The following is an 18,192-nucleotide window of genomic DNA, read 5'->3' as shown; positions in this document are numbered from 1 at the left end:
TTCGAGACCCGCCTGGGCAACTTGGCGAGACTTCATCTTTACAATAAAATCAAAATGAGCCAGGCGTGGTAGCGCGCGCCTGTAGTTCCAGCTACTTGGAAGGCTGAGGCGGAAGGATCACCGGAGCCCAGCAGGTCGAGGCTGCGGTGGCCGGGAGCGGCCACTGCATTCCAGTCTGGGTGAGACTCCAACTAAAAAAATAAAATAAAATAAAATAAAAATAACCCAGGGAGCATAGAGTAGAATGAAAACAAAGACACTAAATATAGACCCTTGGGGAACACTTGCATTTAAAGGATGGAGAGAGAACAAAGAGCTGAGAAGGACTGACTTAAGTGGCAGGAGGAAAACAGGAGAGACTGGTATCACAAACCTAAAGGAACAGGAAGTTTCAAGAATGGAGTGATTGAGATCATCAATGCTGCAAAACAGACAGGTAAACACGAGGGTAAAAGACAGATTTATCTGGGCAAGAGCAGTTTCAGCAGAGTGATAAGGGTATAAATCAAAATGCAATGATTTACATCAAGTGTAGATAAGGAAACTGAAATAATAAGTTGAAACTCTTACCTATTGCTGGTGAGAGTGTAAACTGGTAAAACCACTTTGAAAACTATGATAGTATCTACGAAAGCTGGATATACACCTTCTCTAAAACCCAGTACTTCCACTCCTAGGAATACATCCAACTGAAATGTGTATGGCAAGATGTGCACCAAAAGGCATGTAAAAGAATGTTCCCAGAAAAAGCATTCATAAAAGCCTCAAATTGTAAGCAAATCAATGTCCATCAATAGTAGAATGCATAGGTCTGGCACAGTGACTCATGCCTATAATCCCAGCACCCTGGGAGGCTGAAGCAGGAGGGCTGCTTGAGCCCAGGAATTCAAGACCAGCCCGGGCAACATAGCAAGACCTGTCTCCATAAAAAATTTTAAAAATTAACCAGGTGTCGTGGTGTATCCCTGTAGTCCCAGTTACTCCAGAAGCGGAAGTGGAAGGATCGCCTGAGCTCAGGAGGCTGAGACTGTGGTGAGCTGTGATCGTGCCACTGCACTCCAGCCTGAGACCCCGAGTAAAAAAATAAAAATAAAAAAATAGTAGAATGCATAAAGTGTGGTATAGTCAAACAATGAACTATTATTCAGTAATGAGAATGAACTATTGCTATTGGGAACAGCATGAATGAATCTCAAAAACATGATAAAGAACAAAAGAAGCCAAATCTAAGAGAAAGTATTGTATAATTTTATGTATGTAAATTTTTAAGCAGGCAAAACTAACTGCTGGTGATAGATGTCAGGAAGAAGTTACTTTTGACAGGGGGTGGGGAAGAAAAACAACTGGTAGGGGTTTGGAGTAGTAGTGACTGGGAAGGGGCAAGAAAAGGGGATTCCAGAGTTCTGACAATGTTCATTTTTCTTATGATACAGGTGTTGACACAGATATGCTCACTTTGTAAAAACTGTTTGAGACATACATGTATGATTTGCATATTTTCTTGTATTGTGTTATACTAATATGCAGTGAGGAAATAGAGGTAACATGTACAAATTAATTTCTTAAAGCATAGTTTGAGCATTGAAGAAGATTATAGTCAGAGGGAAGAGGCAGAACTTAAATTATAAAACAACAAAATATTGAGAGAACAAATTATATAACTGAATTTTAGTAGACATTTTAAGATGCCTCCTAAAATAGCAATTCTGGATAATCTGGTTCTATTTGAATAGTTTCAGTGGTAGGGATTCCCTTTTTATCAATTTTATCAATCATGTCTATTTTATCAATCATGTCTTGTGAGTTAAGTACACTAACATTTGAAATAATTTAAGTTCATGCATTAAAAAGAATCACATTTCTTCTCGAGTTTAAAAAAGTTTCAAATAATATAGAGATAAAGAGCAGCAATATCCTGATATAGATCTTCATTCAACTCAATTATTACAGGTCCCCCCTCCCCCCATGCTCTTCTGTTTCAAAACACCTTACATGTTGCTTCTTCTGCTTGGAATGCTCTGTTCCCATCTCTCCATCTGAAAGATTCCTATCTCTCATAATTCAGGCCTGATGTTACTATCTGCAGAAAACCCTTTCTGACTCCCCATCTATGTGGATGCCCATCTTACAACTGTTCCCTAGTCAGTCTGGGAGCTCCATGAGGAAAGAAACTATGTTTTATAGCTCTGCCCAGATCAGACAGTACAAGGCAGAAACTATCTGATCAATAAATGTCTATGAATGAATAAATAATATGACTAAAGTAAACTAGGACATATTAATTAAGTTTCAACTACAGCAATGGCATTTAAAGAGGTAAAATAAGCCGGTCTCGGTGGCTCAGCCTGTAATCCCGTGCCTTTGGGAGGTTGAGGTGAGTGGATTGCCTGAGCCCGCGGGTTCGAGGCCTGCCTGGGCAGGCAAGACCTCATCTCTACAATAAAATCAAAAAATTAGCCAGGCATGGTAGCATGCGCCTGTAGTTCCGGCTACTTGGAAGGCTGAGGCAGAAGGATCGCCGGAGCCCAGCAGGCGAGGCTGCAGTGGCCGGGAGTGGCCACTGTACTCCATTCTGGGCGACAGAGTGAGACTCCAACTCAAAAAAAAAAAAAAAGAGGTAAAATAACTAGGAGCTTTTCATGTCTTTTGCAGTATTCATAACCTTAGGTCATAATGTTCTAAGAGACAGTTATATGCCCTGAGTTGACCATCAACTGCACTTGCATGGAGGCCTTAAAACCCCACATATATATACATAAGTGATTTATACAAACCCTTGCTTATTGAGGTAAAAAGACTTATCCATAAGATTCAGAAGTCTGTCTGTCTTAACTCAAAGAATAACCATTGTTCTTACTACTGTTAGGATGTTGACTTCAAATCACTGCTTCAAGATATGTTTATAGAAACTCTATAGTGCAAGTAATTCTAGGTCTCACTCTGTAAGTGCTAAAAAAAAACAAGTCATTTTTAAATCTACTAGAGGTGCTGCAAAGTCAGTCATGACTCAAAGAGAAACAATCAATCCTTTCAGATGACTATAAACTAAATTCCTCATACTCTTAAATATTCACTGCATTGGTGTTTACTCTTAGCTTTTGAAGGTGAGAGAAAGACTCTTCTGGTTATGACTGATTATCTTTTCAGAGTTGATTATCTGACTCCTAAGGTAAGAGATTTCATCCACACAGAAAATGGAGAAAGAAAACCATACACAATTGAATAGAATGTAGTCTTATTTTAAAATTCTCATTATTTATCAGAAAAGCTCAAGTTTTCTGCTTACAGGAATAATTTGGAGAAAAGGGATATAAATGTGACTTTTCCTCTAAGGAAAAAAATCCTTGATTCATTCATAAACAACTAACTCTAAGCAAGAATAAAATGTAAGAAACAACTATTTCACTCATATATCTTTGATTCACAGTGGCAGTACATTTTTCACAGGGTTACAGAAGTTTGCTTCTGACAATTTTTCCTCTTCTCTTGCTAGACTCAGTCTGGCAATAAGTGTGTTATCATGCAGTCAGTAGACAGCAAGCAAGCCATTCCATGTGAGGAAAAAGTCAATTCAACTAATGTTCCTCCTTGCTAAATGTACCCAGTTGTCTACAAACAAAACACAAAACTCTTCAGGAATGAAGTAACATATACAAAGGACAAATCTTTACAGACACAAAAAGAAGATACCAGAGACTAGAAATGTAAAGAAGAAATATTTATCTTTCATTGTATTATGGTTCACATTTTTCTACAACATGAACTCATTCTGTAGGCATAAAAAAACAAAAGAAGAAACAAAGATGAAATGTACAAGCCAAAGAAAAAGGAATAAAAGGTTGAAGAAGGCTGGATATGATGGCTCATGCCTGTAAGCCCAGCACTTTGGGAGGCTGAGGTGGGAGGACTGCTTGAGTTCAGGAGTTCAAGGTAAGCCTATGCAGTATAGTGAGACCTTGTCTCTACAAAAAAATTAGAAAATTAGCCTGGTGTGGTGGTGCATGCATGTAGTCATGAGGCTGAGGTAGAAGGACCACCTGAGCCCAGGAGGTTGAGGCTGCTGTGACCTGTGATTGTGCCACTGTACTCCAGCTTGGGTAACAGAGAGAGACAATGACTAAAAAAAAACCTGAAGAAGAAAATTACTTAGGAAGGGGCAGGAGGCAAGGAGATAAAAAATTGGTGAATTGTGCGATGTAGAGGATGTCACTCTGCCTTTTAAAGTCATGAAATCTGGCTTAAATACAATCAGTTTTAAGTAAAAATGTTTGCTGTTCTTCAGTATACCCCACTTGAGAAAAGATCAGGTAGATTATTCAACCAGAATGCACCTCTAGATTATGACACATAAATCTTTTTTTATTTTTAAGACTTTGATTAGGTGGTAATTTCATTTTTAAATAATACTATCATAATAACAATAATAATACCTAATTTTTATTGAGTGCTTACTACATGTCAGATACCATTCTACTGCTTTTATATAGATTATCTTATTATCATTCCCATTTTACCAATGAGAAAGCAGAGGTATGGGTAAATAACTCACAACTAGAAAATGGCAAAGCTGTTCTCTAAAGTGTAACAATACATCTCACTCTCTCAATAAACATTTATTAAAGGCCTACCATCTTCAGGACAGGCAAATACACCAAGATATAGAACTGAAATCTCATGGCCCACTGTGGTGGCACATGCCTGTAATCCCAGCACTTTGGGAGGCTGAGGCAGGAGGATTGTTTGAGCTCAGGAGTTTGAGACCAGCCTGGGCTACAAAAAAAAAGAGAGAGAGAGAGAGAGAGAGAGAGACAGAGAGAGGAACTGAAATCTCAGAATCCTAAGGGGGAAAGAAAAAAAAGATTCTACTGGATTGATCCTATAAAGGGGAAGAGAGAGGAACAAAAGTCATACAGAGAATCAAGAATCAGAATGGCTTTGGCTTCTTAAGAACAACACTGGAAACCAGAAGACAATGAAGGAATGCCTTCAAAATTCTGAAGGCAAATAATTTCAAGTCTAACAATCTAGTGTGAAGGTAGAATAAAGACATTTTTCAGACATGTAATGTCTTTAAAAAGATTATATGCTATGTACCATTTCTCAGGAGTAGCACTCTATCAGGACACAAGGAAAAGCAAAGACAAAGGAAACAGGAAAAACATCACAGGAAAGAGGCAACACAAATCCCTAGGATGACAGTGATGGAAAATGCCAGGGACAACAATGTACAAGACAGAGAACCCAGTCCATCCAGACTAGAGAACTGGGACTTAAAAGACAACAAAATGGTTTTTGTTACTGTATTGGCCCTTTAACCTGAAAATGTTAAGGTAAATCTTCCCCAGATTTATTTTTGTACAAGATTTGCCTGGGCCATGTACGAATGAAGTTCCTGTTTTCTCTTCTATGTCCTACTTCTAATAAATCAGCTAAGAACATTCATTTTAATGTAAAGAAATAACTCTAGTTTGCTGTACTTCTAAGAGGTGGAGATTGGCCATGATGAACTCAGAAGCAGAAAACATAGAGCAGCCCTTTCCCTCTACCATGTTCCTGCTAGATATCCTACAAGAACCTGGCCCATACTGCAGACCTATCTATGCTGACTGTCTAAGCACTCTGTTTCCCAGGATTCACTTACCCATTGACTTCTCCAGCAGGGGCTCTTATAAATGATCAGAAAGTTGAAGTTAGATTATAATTCAGATGCATCAACCTTTTTGATCAAGAAATACTTAGGAGGGACAATAATAACCTTTTCTTACAAAGCCAGGTTTGTACTTTGCTACTTAGGTCTTATATTAGGCACTTTAACAACACTTTACACATAAATTTAGGCATGCTTAGATCAGAGAAAATATTATTTCCAGTTATTTTGAATATGTAGGTACTCAGTGATTTTATTGACATGCTAAATGAAAGGATTCTTAATTATTCTTAAATCAATCCTGGTTATTTTTTTGGTTTGTTTTGTGTTTTGTTTTGTTTTAGAAACAGGATCTCCCTCTGTCACCTGGGTTGGAATGCAATGGCAATGGCATGACTATAGACCACTGCACCCTCCGGGCTCAAGCAATCCTCCCACTTCACAAAGTAGCTAGAACTGGTGTACACCATCATGTCAAGTTAATGTTTAAAATTTTTGTATTGAGGGGGTTTTCTCTATGTCGCCCAGGTTGTTTTTTTAAAACACAATATAACAATATTCAATTTCTAGGAATCAAAGTTATCTCACTGAGCTTGTATAAAACACTTTTTGAAGTACTTTCCTTGATTCAAGGGAGAATTTTCTAGTCACAGCTGCAGAAAGTTTTTCATTAGTTTTGAGGGCATTGTTTTGTTTTGAGTCAGAGTCTCACTCTGTCACTTACCCAGGCTAGAGTGTAGTGGCATGCTCACAGTCACTGCAGTCTCAACCTGCTGGGCTCAGGCAATCCTTCTGTTTCAGTTTTCCAAATCGCTGGAACTATAGGCGTGCACCATCTTGCCCAGCTAATTTTTTATTGTAGAGACGAGGTCTCGCTGTGTTGCCCAGGCTGGTCTTGAACCCATGGGCTCAGGTAATCCTCTCACCTCCACCTCCCAAAGTGCTGGGATTACAAGTGTGACCCACCTTGCTTGGCCTATTGTTTTGTTTTTTTAATTAATTTCAGTGGTCTCTTACTAATGGGAAGTAGAGGCTTCAGTACACGCTGGATTTTAAAAATTATACATTGACAAATTATAGTTGTATATAATCATGGGCTCCAAAGTGATGTTATCATTTTTTAATACAATATGGAATGATTAAATCAAACTGATTAACCTATCCATCACCTCAAATATTTAACCTTTTTGTGATGAGAACATATGAGATTTACTCTCTTAGTGACACTGAAAGGTACTATACTCAATTAGCTATATTCACGAATATAAGCTTATTTAAGGCCTTAAAGTAAAGATTAAGTCCTTAAAGAACAGTATTAACCTAGTGCTGGTAGACATAGTGCTCTTTGAGTCAATAGTCACTCATAGAAGAAACAAACTTTTGCAAACTAATAGGTAGCTGATAGGTATATTTTGTTTAGGCAGAGAGTAATTCCATGTCTTCTATTTTTGCATTATCTAACTCAAGTAACCTACAGAGCTCGCAGTTGTTAAAGGCTGCTGCCCCTCAACTTTTCTCAATAGATTGAAATCATCTTGGAAGAAGAGCCAACTAAAATGGCTTGAACACTTACATGGTATACAAACTCTCTCCAAACCCCTACTCCATACCCCCACCCCCGTCCCACCATGTACCTCTCCAGATTCATCTCTTACTCTATTCCTCATACCCTATGTTTAGTTGCTCAAATGTCACTCTCTCATTTCCAGGTCTTTACACACATCATTCTCTCTCCACTTCATCCTTCAGGTCTCAGCTTTTAGGCATCATTTTCCCAGACAGACCTCCCAGGTCATAACCTCCCATGACATCCTATACTTCTTTTTGTATAACACTCATCAAACCAGTAATTAATGTTATCTTCATAATGAACTGGAAGATCCAGAGGACAGGGGCTATGTCTACCTCAGTCACAGCTATATTCATGTCATCTAGCACAGCACCTGCAAATATTTGTTAAAGTGGACTAAAGTTTTCATCATTAGACTTAAAGCTAAATATTTGCGATTTGTAATTAACTGCCCCAGGACATAAATCAAATGTTCTGAGGTAAATACCTTTTAACTTTTTTCCCTCCTCCATTTTCCTTACCCGTTCTTTTAAATTCTTTCAAAAATTAACCACTGATTTCCTTTTAGGTTGGAGGAAATGTCAGATTCATTGCAAGACTGTTTCAATAATTATCTGGACTTTATTCTCTTTTATGACATTGATTTAAAATTATAATTATATATCATTATTATATCTAATTATAACATGAGTTATAATATTAATAATAGACCATCCATTCAACAAATATAGGTATAATACTAATTGTGTAATATATTGAGTTATTGACATCTGCAATGCTTGCTAATCAGAGCATCACACCCTCTTTACTTTCCCTGACTTTTAAAAACATACTGTGGATACTTTATCTCAATAAACACACCAGCTATGGTCTTTTCTTTAAAATGTTAATCCTAGAAGGAAAATAGTAGGAAAATTTAAGAAACAAGCACAGAAATAACTCGAAGTACAACGTGTCTTAGAGAGGTAGGTATAAATACGCTCTTAACAACAACTACAAAATTAAGACAAAATTCTTGTCAGCTTCTTATACTGCAGGCAGTCTCTTTACCTTAGAAGTTGCATTATCCCAAATGGCTAGGCCAAAATAGTCTTCCTCCAAAAGATTGAGGTGCTCACATACTCGTTTAAGCAAATCTTGTCCCTTAGCATGTTTCTGCAAAGATACACAAATTTTAGTTGAGGTTTCTTCTTATTCCTGTATTCACCAATAAATAAAATGTCACTTTCAGATTTCTTCTTTTACTTTGGTTACCAACAAACTTTCAGATGGCTATACTATCGAACAATATGATTTATAAAATTCCTATTCCTCGATTTGTCAGTTTACATATGTAAGACACTTAGAGTAGCTTGGAAATAGTGTTATGACTCAAAGCAAAATTCTACCATCCCTCCATCCCCACCCCCCATCTCCATCCTAAACATCACAGTCTATTTTTGGTGTAATATTTCCTGAAGCATGCTATGGGTCGCTGTCAGTCACCATGACCAGCTGAATTACTGAATCAACTGTCAACACTCCCAGTTAATTGTGGCTGTAGAAATCATTTAACTATTATTTTCAAGCCAAACATCCCAAGAGAATGAGCTATGCCTCAACTCCCTACAATCTCTTTCAGAAAATTGAATAAAGTAAGATTCCAGATAGCCTACAGACACTACCTGTTGGTCTTCAGTGGTGCTAGGAATCATTTTCTCAATGTCTCCTTACCTAGAAAGGCAATTCACTCCCAAATTAGGGTACTTGTACTTCTATTTATAAGGAGGAAATGTCCAAACACAGATTTAAAGTCAAAAAGTCCGGCTCCTCCATTTACTATCTAAACAAACTGAGTAGATTCAATTACCTTACTGAACATTTGCTTTCTCATCTGTAAAATGATAAGAATAAATACACCTCTCCTACCTATTTACTGGAGTTATTTAACAAATATGCTAATTGCTTCTGAGAAATATATATAAAAATACTTCAAAAAGTTAAGAATAATTTTTGGGGCACACATACATGTCTTCCTCTCAATTAGATGAGTTATTTTTAAGGATGATTAATAATTCACATAAATGTTCATTCATTTTTGGTCTTAACTCATTTACATTGAATTATTTTCTTCATTTTTTTTTCCTCCTATGTTTTCATTATAAATGGCAGAAGATGTTTTGGGAATTCTTCATGTATAGGATTCTAATCCCTTATTCGTAATTCTAAAATCCAAAAGTTCTTAAAAATAAAACTTTTTCTGTCACTAAAGTTCATGCAAAGGTAAATTTTGACTCAAATTCTAAAAAGGCTACTTATGATCTTCATTTGTCCATCTTAGAATGAACCTTCATGTATTTCCATAGAAATATTTTATTTGATCATGCAGGTGCTGCTACAGACCACTGGGTGTATCACGATATATACAGAATATGTACTCATTGCTTTTCTAAAGACTAAAATATTCTAAATTCTGGAACACATCCGTCCCAAGGGATTATTTTTTAAAATATATATTTTATTTTAAAGATGTGTGAGCCAAGCTTGGTGGCTCAGCCTGTAATCCCATGCCTTGGGAGGCTGAGGTGAGTGAATTGCCTGAGCCCGTGGGTTCGAGACACGCCTGGGTAACTTGGTGAGACCTCATCTCTACAACAAATCAAAAAATTAGCTGGGTGTGATAGCACGCACCTGTAGTTCCAGCTACTTGGAAAGCTGAGGCGGAAGGATCGCCAGAGCCCAGCAGGTTGAGGCTGCGGTGGCCGGGAGTGGCCACTGCACTCTAGTCTGGGCGACAGAGTGAGACTCCAACTCAAAAAATAAAATAAAATAATAAAAATAAAATAAACATGTGTGGTAAAATTCAGGATTAAATACACAAGGGGATGTCATACAGGTAAAGTTTGGGCCTCCCACTGTTCCCTTCTTTGCCTGGTTTGAGATCAGGTAGCCTTACTGATGTCATGTGACCCCGCCAAGGGTTTCATATATGAGACCCATATCTGGATCTTGATCTGGATGGGAAGAATAAGCATAAAATAGTTTTCCCCATCTCTAAACTAGCTAGTAGCAAGAAACAGAAAAAACAGATCCTACGCCTCCTCTAATTCCAAGTATAGCAGTTATTTCAAAGCACAATAGTACATTTTTCTTGATTTCCTATTTAAAATGTAGAAAGGGAATATCTATTTGTAAATATAGCATAATATTTTAGAATATTTGTGCTTGAATATAATTGCATTTGCACATAAATAATTAAGTCAAGAAATAATTTGTTGCCCATCTAAGATGCAAGTATATGTGAACTATATGTTTTATCAGTAAAAACTTTTATTAGTAACAATCACAATTAGTCATATAGTAAGCATATCATAATTGACAACTACTGCTCTAGATAAAAAAAGTTATCTAGACATACATGAGGGTGACATATGTATAGATTTTTTTATTTCAACTTTACCTTAAAGAGCAAAAAGAGAAACTGAATAACTGACATTTTTATTTAATCCCAACTCAATTACTTATTCTCTCAGAAAATAATAGAGAATTTTTTAAATGGCATTACTGGGTTTAAACTTTTTATTATGCTATCTCATGAGGCTAATGAATACATTAAATAAACTAAAAAATATAAAAGGTTTAGATCTGGGGGACAGAAATGTTTCAGATAGCAATTTTTTTGACAAATATAATTATGGGGATAGTTGAACTGATATCAGAAATTGAGGCTATCCTGGGAAATTCAGTCATATAAGTTCATTCTTCATTTGTTTTGGGGTTTTTTTTTGAGTCAGAGTCTCAATGTCACCCAGGCTGGAGGGCAATGGCATGCTCACAGTCACCGCAGTCTCTACCTGCTGGGCTCAGACAATCCTTCCACCTCAGTCTTTCAAATAGCTAGAACCACAGGCATGTGCCACCATGCCCAGCTAATTTTTTGATTTATTGTAGAGATAAGGTCTCGCCAAATTGCCCAGGTTGGTCTCGAACCCATGGGCACAGGCAATCCTCTCGCCTCGGCCTCCCAAAGTGCTAGGATTACAGGCTGGGCCACCAAGTCCAGCCGAAGTTCACTCTTTAAATAACAAACTTTTGGCGGGGCTCGATGATTCAGCCTGTAATCCCAGCACTTTGGGAGGCTGAGGTGAGTGGATTGCCTGAGTCCAAGGGTTCGAGACCTACCCAGGTTTTACTATAAATCAAAAATTAGCCAGATGTGGTAGTACGCGCCTGTAGTTCCAGCTACTTGGAAGGCTGAGGCAGAAGGACAGCCCAGAGTCCAGCAGGTTGAGGCTGCGGTGGCCAGGAGCATGCCACTTCCCTGCAGTCTGGGCAACAGAGTGAGACTCCAACTCAAAAAAATAATAATAAATAAATAACTTTTTTCTTTTTTTCTTTTTTGAGTCGGAGTCTCACTCTGTCGCCCAGGCTGGAGGGCAGGGGCACGCTCACAGCCACCGCAGCCTCGACCTGCTGGGTTCAAGCAATCCTCCTACTTCAGCCTTCCAAGTAGCTGGGACTATAGGCATGCGCCACCACACCCAGCTAATTTTTTTAATTTATTGTAGAGTTGAGGTCTCGTCATGTTGCCCAGGCTGGTCTCAAACCTGTGGGTTAAGGCAATCCTCTCACCTCCACATCCAAAGTACTAGGATTACAGGTGTGAGCCACCATGCCCAGCAAACAAACTTTTTTTTCAAAACTTTTTTTTTTTTTTGAGTAACAGTCTCCATCTGTCATCCAGGCTGAAGTGCAGTGGTATGCTCATGGTCACCACAGCCTTGACCTGCTGGGCTCAGGCGATCTACTTCAGCCCTCCAAGTAGCTGGAACCACAGGCATGTGCCACCACACCCAGTTAATTTTTTAGTTTGTTATAGAGACGAGGTGTCGCCAAGTTGCCCAGGTTGATCTCAAACCCCTGGGCTCAGGCAATCTTCTTGCCTCCACATCCCAAAGTGCTAGGATTATACAGGCATGAGCCACAGGGATCGGTTCAAAACTATTTTTGATTATAAAAGTAATACATGTACAAAACATAAGACTTTGGCAGATATAGAAAAAAACTCAAAGAAGAAATTAAGACTCACTCATCATCCTTCCATAAACCCACCTCCAGAAAATCACCATTAACATTTCAGTCCATAACAATAGTCATTAGAGTGGGTCTTATCTTGGGCAAAGTCATCACTTAACCAACTCTACATGAAACAATTTGTAAGAGTTCTGAATATTCACAATAGCAAAAACATGGAAACAACCATGTTGCCCATGGAAGCTGGACTGAATAAAAACAAGTGGTACATATACACAATGGAATATAGAAGGACAAACATATGGACTTTGCAGCAACTTGGATGAATTTAGAGTCAATCATACTCAGTGCTCTATCACAGAAACAAAGAACAGAGTACCATATGTTCTCACTCATAAGTGGATCTAGAACAATCATCATAATACTATAAGAAAGGAATCGGGAGTAGTGGGAAACTGCCAGGGCGTGGGTATGGGATTGGCAGTTGAGGGAAACTGCTAGGGGAGGGAGGGGCATACCTCATCAACAAGAGTACCCACATAATCAACATTTTTATACCTAACCCTGAATTGTACCACACATCTTTATAATAAAAAATAATAATGATAATAAAAAATACAAAAAAATTTTTTTCAATAACAAAAAGAGTTCCAAATATTGGAAATTAAAATGTACTCACCTCCACAACACATTCATAAACGGTGTCATCCAACAAAGAAACTTTGCAGTGCATGTTTCTGTGTTTTCTGATTGACTTTTGGGAAGCCTTTAATTCTCTTTCTGCTTTTGATTCTGGACTTTCTTCCTTCACTTCTGTTTTGGAGCACTCGCCAAGTCCTTCTCCTTCTTTAGTTTCAAAATCTGGATCTTCTCTGTGTTCTTCCTGAGCGGGCTACATATCCATGACATCAGCAATAAAAGCATTTCACAAAACATGTTGTATATCATCTTACCAATAAAAAGCACTAACTGAAGAAGAAAAATTATTAAAACAAATATAGGTGACATTAATATTAAATAGCTTATTTTTCTATAAAAGATATCATGATCCCCAAAAGATCCACAGATTAAAACTTTATTATTAAAACTTCTCATGGTAGAATCCTATCAATACTTGAAGGTTTTGTTAACAGAGGACATCAATCTATTGCTCTCAGCATTATATATTCTTCCTGACTATACCATTATATGCTATTATTATTTTTTCTGTTTTTTTTTTTCGAGTTGGAGTTTCACTCTGTCGCCCAGGCTGGAATGCAGTGGCCGCTCCCAGCCATCGCAGCCTCGACCTGCTGGGCTCCGGCGATCCATCCGCCTCAGCCTTCCAAGTAGCCGGAACTATAGGAGCGTGCTACCACGCCCGGCTAATTTTTTTATTTATTGTAGAGATGAGGTCTCGCCAAGTTGCCCAGGTGGGTCTCAAACCCGCGGGCTCAGGCTATCCATTCACCTCAGCCTCCCAAGGCACGGGATTATAGGCTGAGCCACCGAGCCAGGCTGCTATTATTAAAGTTTTTAAAAACTTTATTGTCTTTGCCCCATGCTCCTCAATTTTAGCAAAGTAGCCCCATGAAGTGCAAAATAAGATGCAATTTGTCACATATTCTAAATTTTATAAATGGCTAAGAGAGATGCTTGGAACAATTTTAGAGCATTAAACAAACATATGTAGTAGCCTAAAAACTATAACTACCAGTTAATTCTTTCTACCCAGTATCAATCATGTTAAACACAATGAAGATTCAAAGAAGAAAGAGAGATTGAAATCTGAGTCTCCTGGCGTAATCATTAAGTTATCCCAAAATAATACAGATAAGTAAGACAACATTTTGGCATACATTTTATTACATTCAACACAATAAAACTGCTGAAGATTTTTAACTAAACCCCACAAACTCATTTCTTTCAATAGAATACATGGTTGACAATCTAAGGATTCAATTATTTGGCTTCTGCATTAGACACTAGAAGTGGTCTAAAAACTGACATATGTCTTCCAAAAAAAACCAAGCTACACTGGATAAAGGCTGGTACAATCCTATAATGCAAACTCACTTTTTGAAAAATCCTGGATAAGAAAGAACCACTTAAATAAAACTCTACTACACAAATATAAATATGGTTACATAAAATAAACTTTTATCACAAGGTTCTGATCCACAAGGCTTTGACTATAAATATTAATTTCCAAAAGGTCTAAAATATTCCCTTAATTTTATTAACATTAATTTATTTCTCTTTATAATCAAACACCTACACAATTTATTTCAACTCTGAGTTGTCTTAATGAATGAGATTTTAGTTAAGTCTAAAATTAACTTTGTCATCTGATTCAACTTGAGTACAAATCTATTCTTTGTACTATATTTAGATACTATAGACAAGTTCTGATTCAAATGTTAACTAAAATAAGATATGAATTTTTTTCCCTGCAAAAAGCAGAGGAAAAAAAAATAAGCTGAAACACCCTTGAAAGTATCAGGCTTCCTGAAAAATAATATAATTTCACTCTTGGTATTCCTGAAATGAAATTACATTAATGATATTAAGATATGTAGGGTTTATCCAGGCATAGTGGCTCACACCTGTAATCCCAAGACCTTGGGAGGCTGCGGTGGGAGGATTGCTTGAGTCCAGGAGTTCAAGACTAGTCTGAGCAACATAGCAAGACCTCATGTCTACAAAAAAAATTTTTTTAAGTAGCTGGGCATGGTGGTACATGCCGGTAGTCTCAGCTACATGGGAGGCTGGGGTGGGAGGATCACTTGACTCAAAAAAAAAAGACATATAAGGTTTCTTTGCCTTTACTGTTCAGGTTTATATACTGAGTAATAGTAACTAACATTTATTGACTACTTACTAAATGTCAGGCAATGTCTTAAGAGCTTTGCATGTTTCTCTTTCCTAATCCTCAAAATAACCAAATGAGGTAGATATTGTTATCCCTACTGTAAAGAGGAAGAAACTGATAAAGTAAAAAGTGTCACTTCTCTGTGATTTGAACCTTCTAATCTGATTCTGTGGTCTGCATTCTTAACTATTATATTATATGATAAATCTTGTTTTCAACTTTGTTTCACTAATAGCAAATACATAATTACAATTTTATTCTTTTTTTTTTTTTTTTTTTGAGTTGGAGTCTCACTCTGTCGCCCAGACTGGAGTGCAGTGGCCACTTCCGGCCACCACAGCCTTGACCTGCTGGGCTCCAGCAATCCTTCCACCTCAGCCTTCCAAGTATTCTAAGTTTTACTCCTAGCACTTTGAACAAGTAAAATTTCTGGAAATACATGTAACATTCTTAGAAAATTCTAATAAAACTATATACCCAATCCTTAGACCTAACAATAGAAACAAACAGAACTTATACTTTTATACTGTCAGAGTTCTAAAAGGATTTATACTTTTAACAACGTAGATAATGTTCACATGCTTCAGAAATAAGACAACTTTGAAAATAACTCTTAATTTAAATAGTAATCCTGAAAATAAATGAGATTCCTAGAAAATAGTTTGGTTACAGTACTAATATTTTCCCATTTTTTGAACAAATAAACAGACTCACAACTCATATTTACTTTAACAACACTGTGACACAATTAAGGCCTCGGACTAAAACCAGAATTTATTTATAAAAAAATGCTGTATTTATTCGTACAAGTTTAAACTTCAGTCACCTTCAAAGCACTCTTTGTTTGATGCAATACACCTATCAGGATACTTTTTATACTGTTCAAACAGTTTTTGAACTTGTCAATTTTGATGTCTTTTAGTGCTTCTACCATTTTTTATTTCGCCTCTTCCAAATTGGCAAAAAGTTTCCCTTAGAAGATTTTTTTCATCAAGGGAAACAAAAAAAAAGTCACTCAGGGCAAGATAAGGTGAATAGGAAGGGTAGGGAAAGGAGGTCATGTTGTTTTGCGTCAAAAACTACTGAACATTCAGTGTAGTGTGGGCAGGTGCACTTGTAACTCACCTATCATGAAATGGACAAATGCACTGACAGAATCTCCAAAAAAAAAATTCACTGAAGCCGAATGCAGCCTCTCACAACAACACTAGTTGGTACATTGAGGCTGATGGGTTACTAGAACACTTACCTAGCAGAGAAGCCTATACTACAATAGGCTTACCATCCAAAATGATAATTCTGCTTTCTGTGGGGAGGGGGGATTCCCTCATATATATGTGTATGTGTACATATGGATGTGTATTTGTGTGTGTGTGTGTGTGTACACAAAGTATAAGTATCTTTTTAAAAACCACTGATGGCCGGTTCAGTGGCTCAGCCTGTATCCCAGCACTTTGGGAGGCTGAGATGAGTGGATTGCCTGAGCCCGCCAGTTCAAGACCAGCCCGGGCAACCTGGCAAGACCTCATCTCTACAATAAATAAAAAATTAGCTGGGCGTGGTAGCGTGTGCTTGTAGTTCTGGCTACTTGGAAGGCTGAGGCAGAAGGATCGCCAGAGCCCAAGTTGATGCTGGGGTGGTCGTGAACCTGCCACTGCACTCCAGCCTGGGTGACAGAGTAAGACAACTCAAAAAAAAAACAAAAACACTGATTACATTAATTTCTTTACAGCAGAAACTACGAAGTTTCATGTTACTTATCACTATCAATGCCTAAGTCAACTGGTCAGTAAGAAGTAAAACCAAATGTTCTTAAATGAAAAATAAAATGTATACCCTGCCTTCATTATACCCACCTTCATATTCACACATCCTTACCTGTGTTTCTGCACTGCTTAATGAATGAAGATCCAAAGATGGGTCTGTTTTGAGCTCAGGTTCAGGAGCTGCAATTGGGGCCTTTAAAATGATCTCTTCATCAAGACTAGTTCCAAATTCTGTCTCTTTCTGACCACCTTCACCTTTTTCTTTATCTGACTCAACTTCTTTGCCTTCTTCCTCAGACACTTGAGATTTGGGCCTTTTCAGAAATGAGGAGAACAGTCGTGACAGGCCTCTGCTTTCTGATGTTCGTTCCTTGTTCTTGGTCAAGTCTTCATGGGTAGGAGTGTCTCCATTCGATGTTTTCAGCTTCTGTTCACACTGGTGATCTCCCTCAGTTGCTGTTTGAGAAGCCTCCTCCAGTTGAGTTTCCTGTTGGCCTGAGTTTATGGCTCCCTCACCGTCTTCCTTCTGTTGTTGGTGTGGTGAATTTTCAGCCGCCTCAGCCACTAAACTCTTCTCTGTTGTCATGGTGTCGCTATAAAAAGAAGATAGAAAAGGGGGTGCTCTTATAAGCAAAACACATTGCTGTAGGCAAAACCCTAAACAAAACCCTAGATAATGACCAACAAACAAAATTTCAATCCATTAAACATGAAACTTTTCATTAAAGTACAAAAATATCTTACCTATACATCCTGAACAAAGTATTAATGCCTTGAGTCACTAAAAATATGCACATAGAGGGAGTAACTTAAACAGTACCCACTGAGGTCACCTTAGCGAAATGCATCATATATTAAATTCAATGCTTAGAATTGTTTATAGTAAATCCAGTTTTATCCTTCCTAAAAAAAACCCAAAAAACCTTATTTGCATACTATTCTTGAGGGTATCAGTCTAAAGGTGTTGGATTTACAGGAATTATTATCTGCAATTCTCTACACTCTAAGAGACAATGAAATTTAAAAGTTCCCCAAATCTTTATTGTTTTTCCTCTTTACATTTCTTAGAATGCATAGATTTCTCTATTGAAACAGCAAGTGTGCCAAGTGTGTTGACATATATCTGTAATCCCAGCACTTTGGGATGCCAAAGTGAGAGGATCATTTGCAGCCAGGAATTTGAGATCAGCCTGGGCAACATAGCAAGACCTCATCTCTACAAAAATAAAAATAAAAAAATTAGCTGGGCATGGTGTCCCTATAGTCCCAGCTACTCAGGAGGCTAGGAAGGATTGCTTGAGCCCAGAAGTTCAAGGCTACAGTAAGCTATGATCATGCCACTGCT

General features: G+C 37.7%; 1 protein-coding gene across 1 annotated transcript in view; it reads right to left on the bottom strand.

Moving 5' to 3' along the window:
* The window catches only part of EPB41 (erythrocyte membrane protein band 4.1), a 212,634-nt gene that overhangs the window by 97,554 nt on the left and 96,888 nt on the right, over positions 1-18,192 (bottom strand). The window contains exons 2-4 of the mRNA XM_021715574.1: positions 16,960-17,440; positions 12,910-13,122; positions 8,268-8,372 (exon numbers count right to left, since the gene is read on the bottom strand). Coding sequence (XP_021571249.1) covers positions 8,268-8,372; positions 12,910-13,122; positions 16,960-17,433 — 792 coding nt within the window. The 5' untranslated portion in view covers positions 17,434-17,440. The remainder of the gene's footprint in view (positions 1-8,267; positions 8,373-12,909; positions 13,123-16,959; positions 17,441-18,192) is intronic.

The sequence above is a fragment of the Carlito syrichta genome, unplaced genomic scaffold (genome assembly GCF_000164805.1).
Source record: "Carlito syrichta isolate Samal-C Ts95f unplaced genomic scaffold, Tarsius_syrichta-2.0.1 Scaffold307198, whole genome shotgun sequence".
NCBI classification, from domain to species: Eukaryota; Metazoa; Chordata; class Mammalia; order Primates; family Tarsiidae; genus Carlito; species Carlito syrichta.
This window is presented reverse-complemented; position numbering and strand designations above follow the sequence as displayed.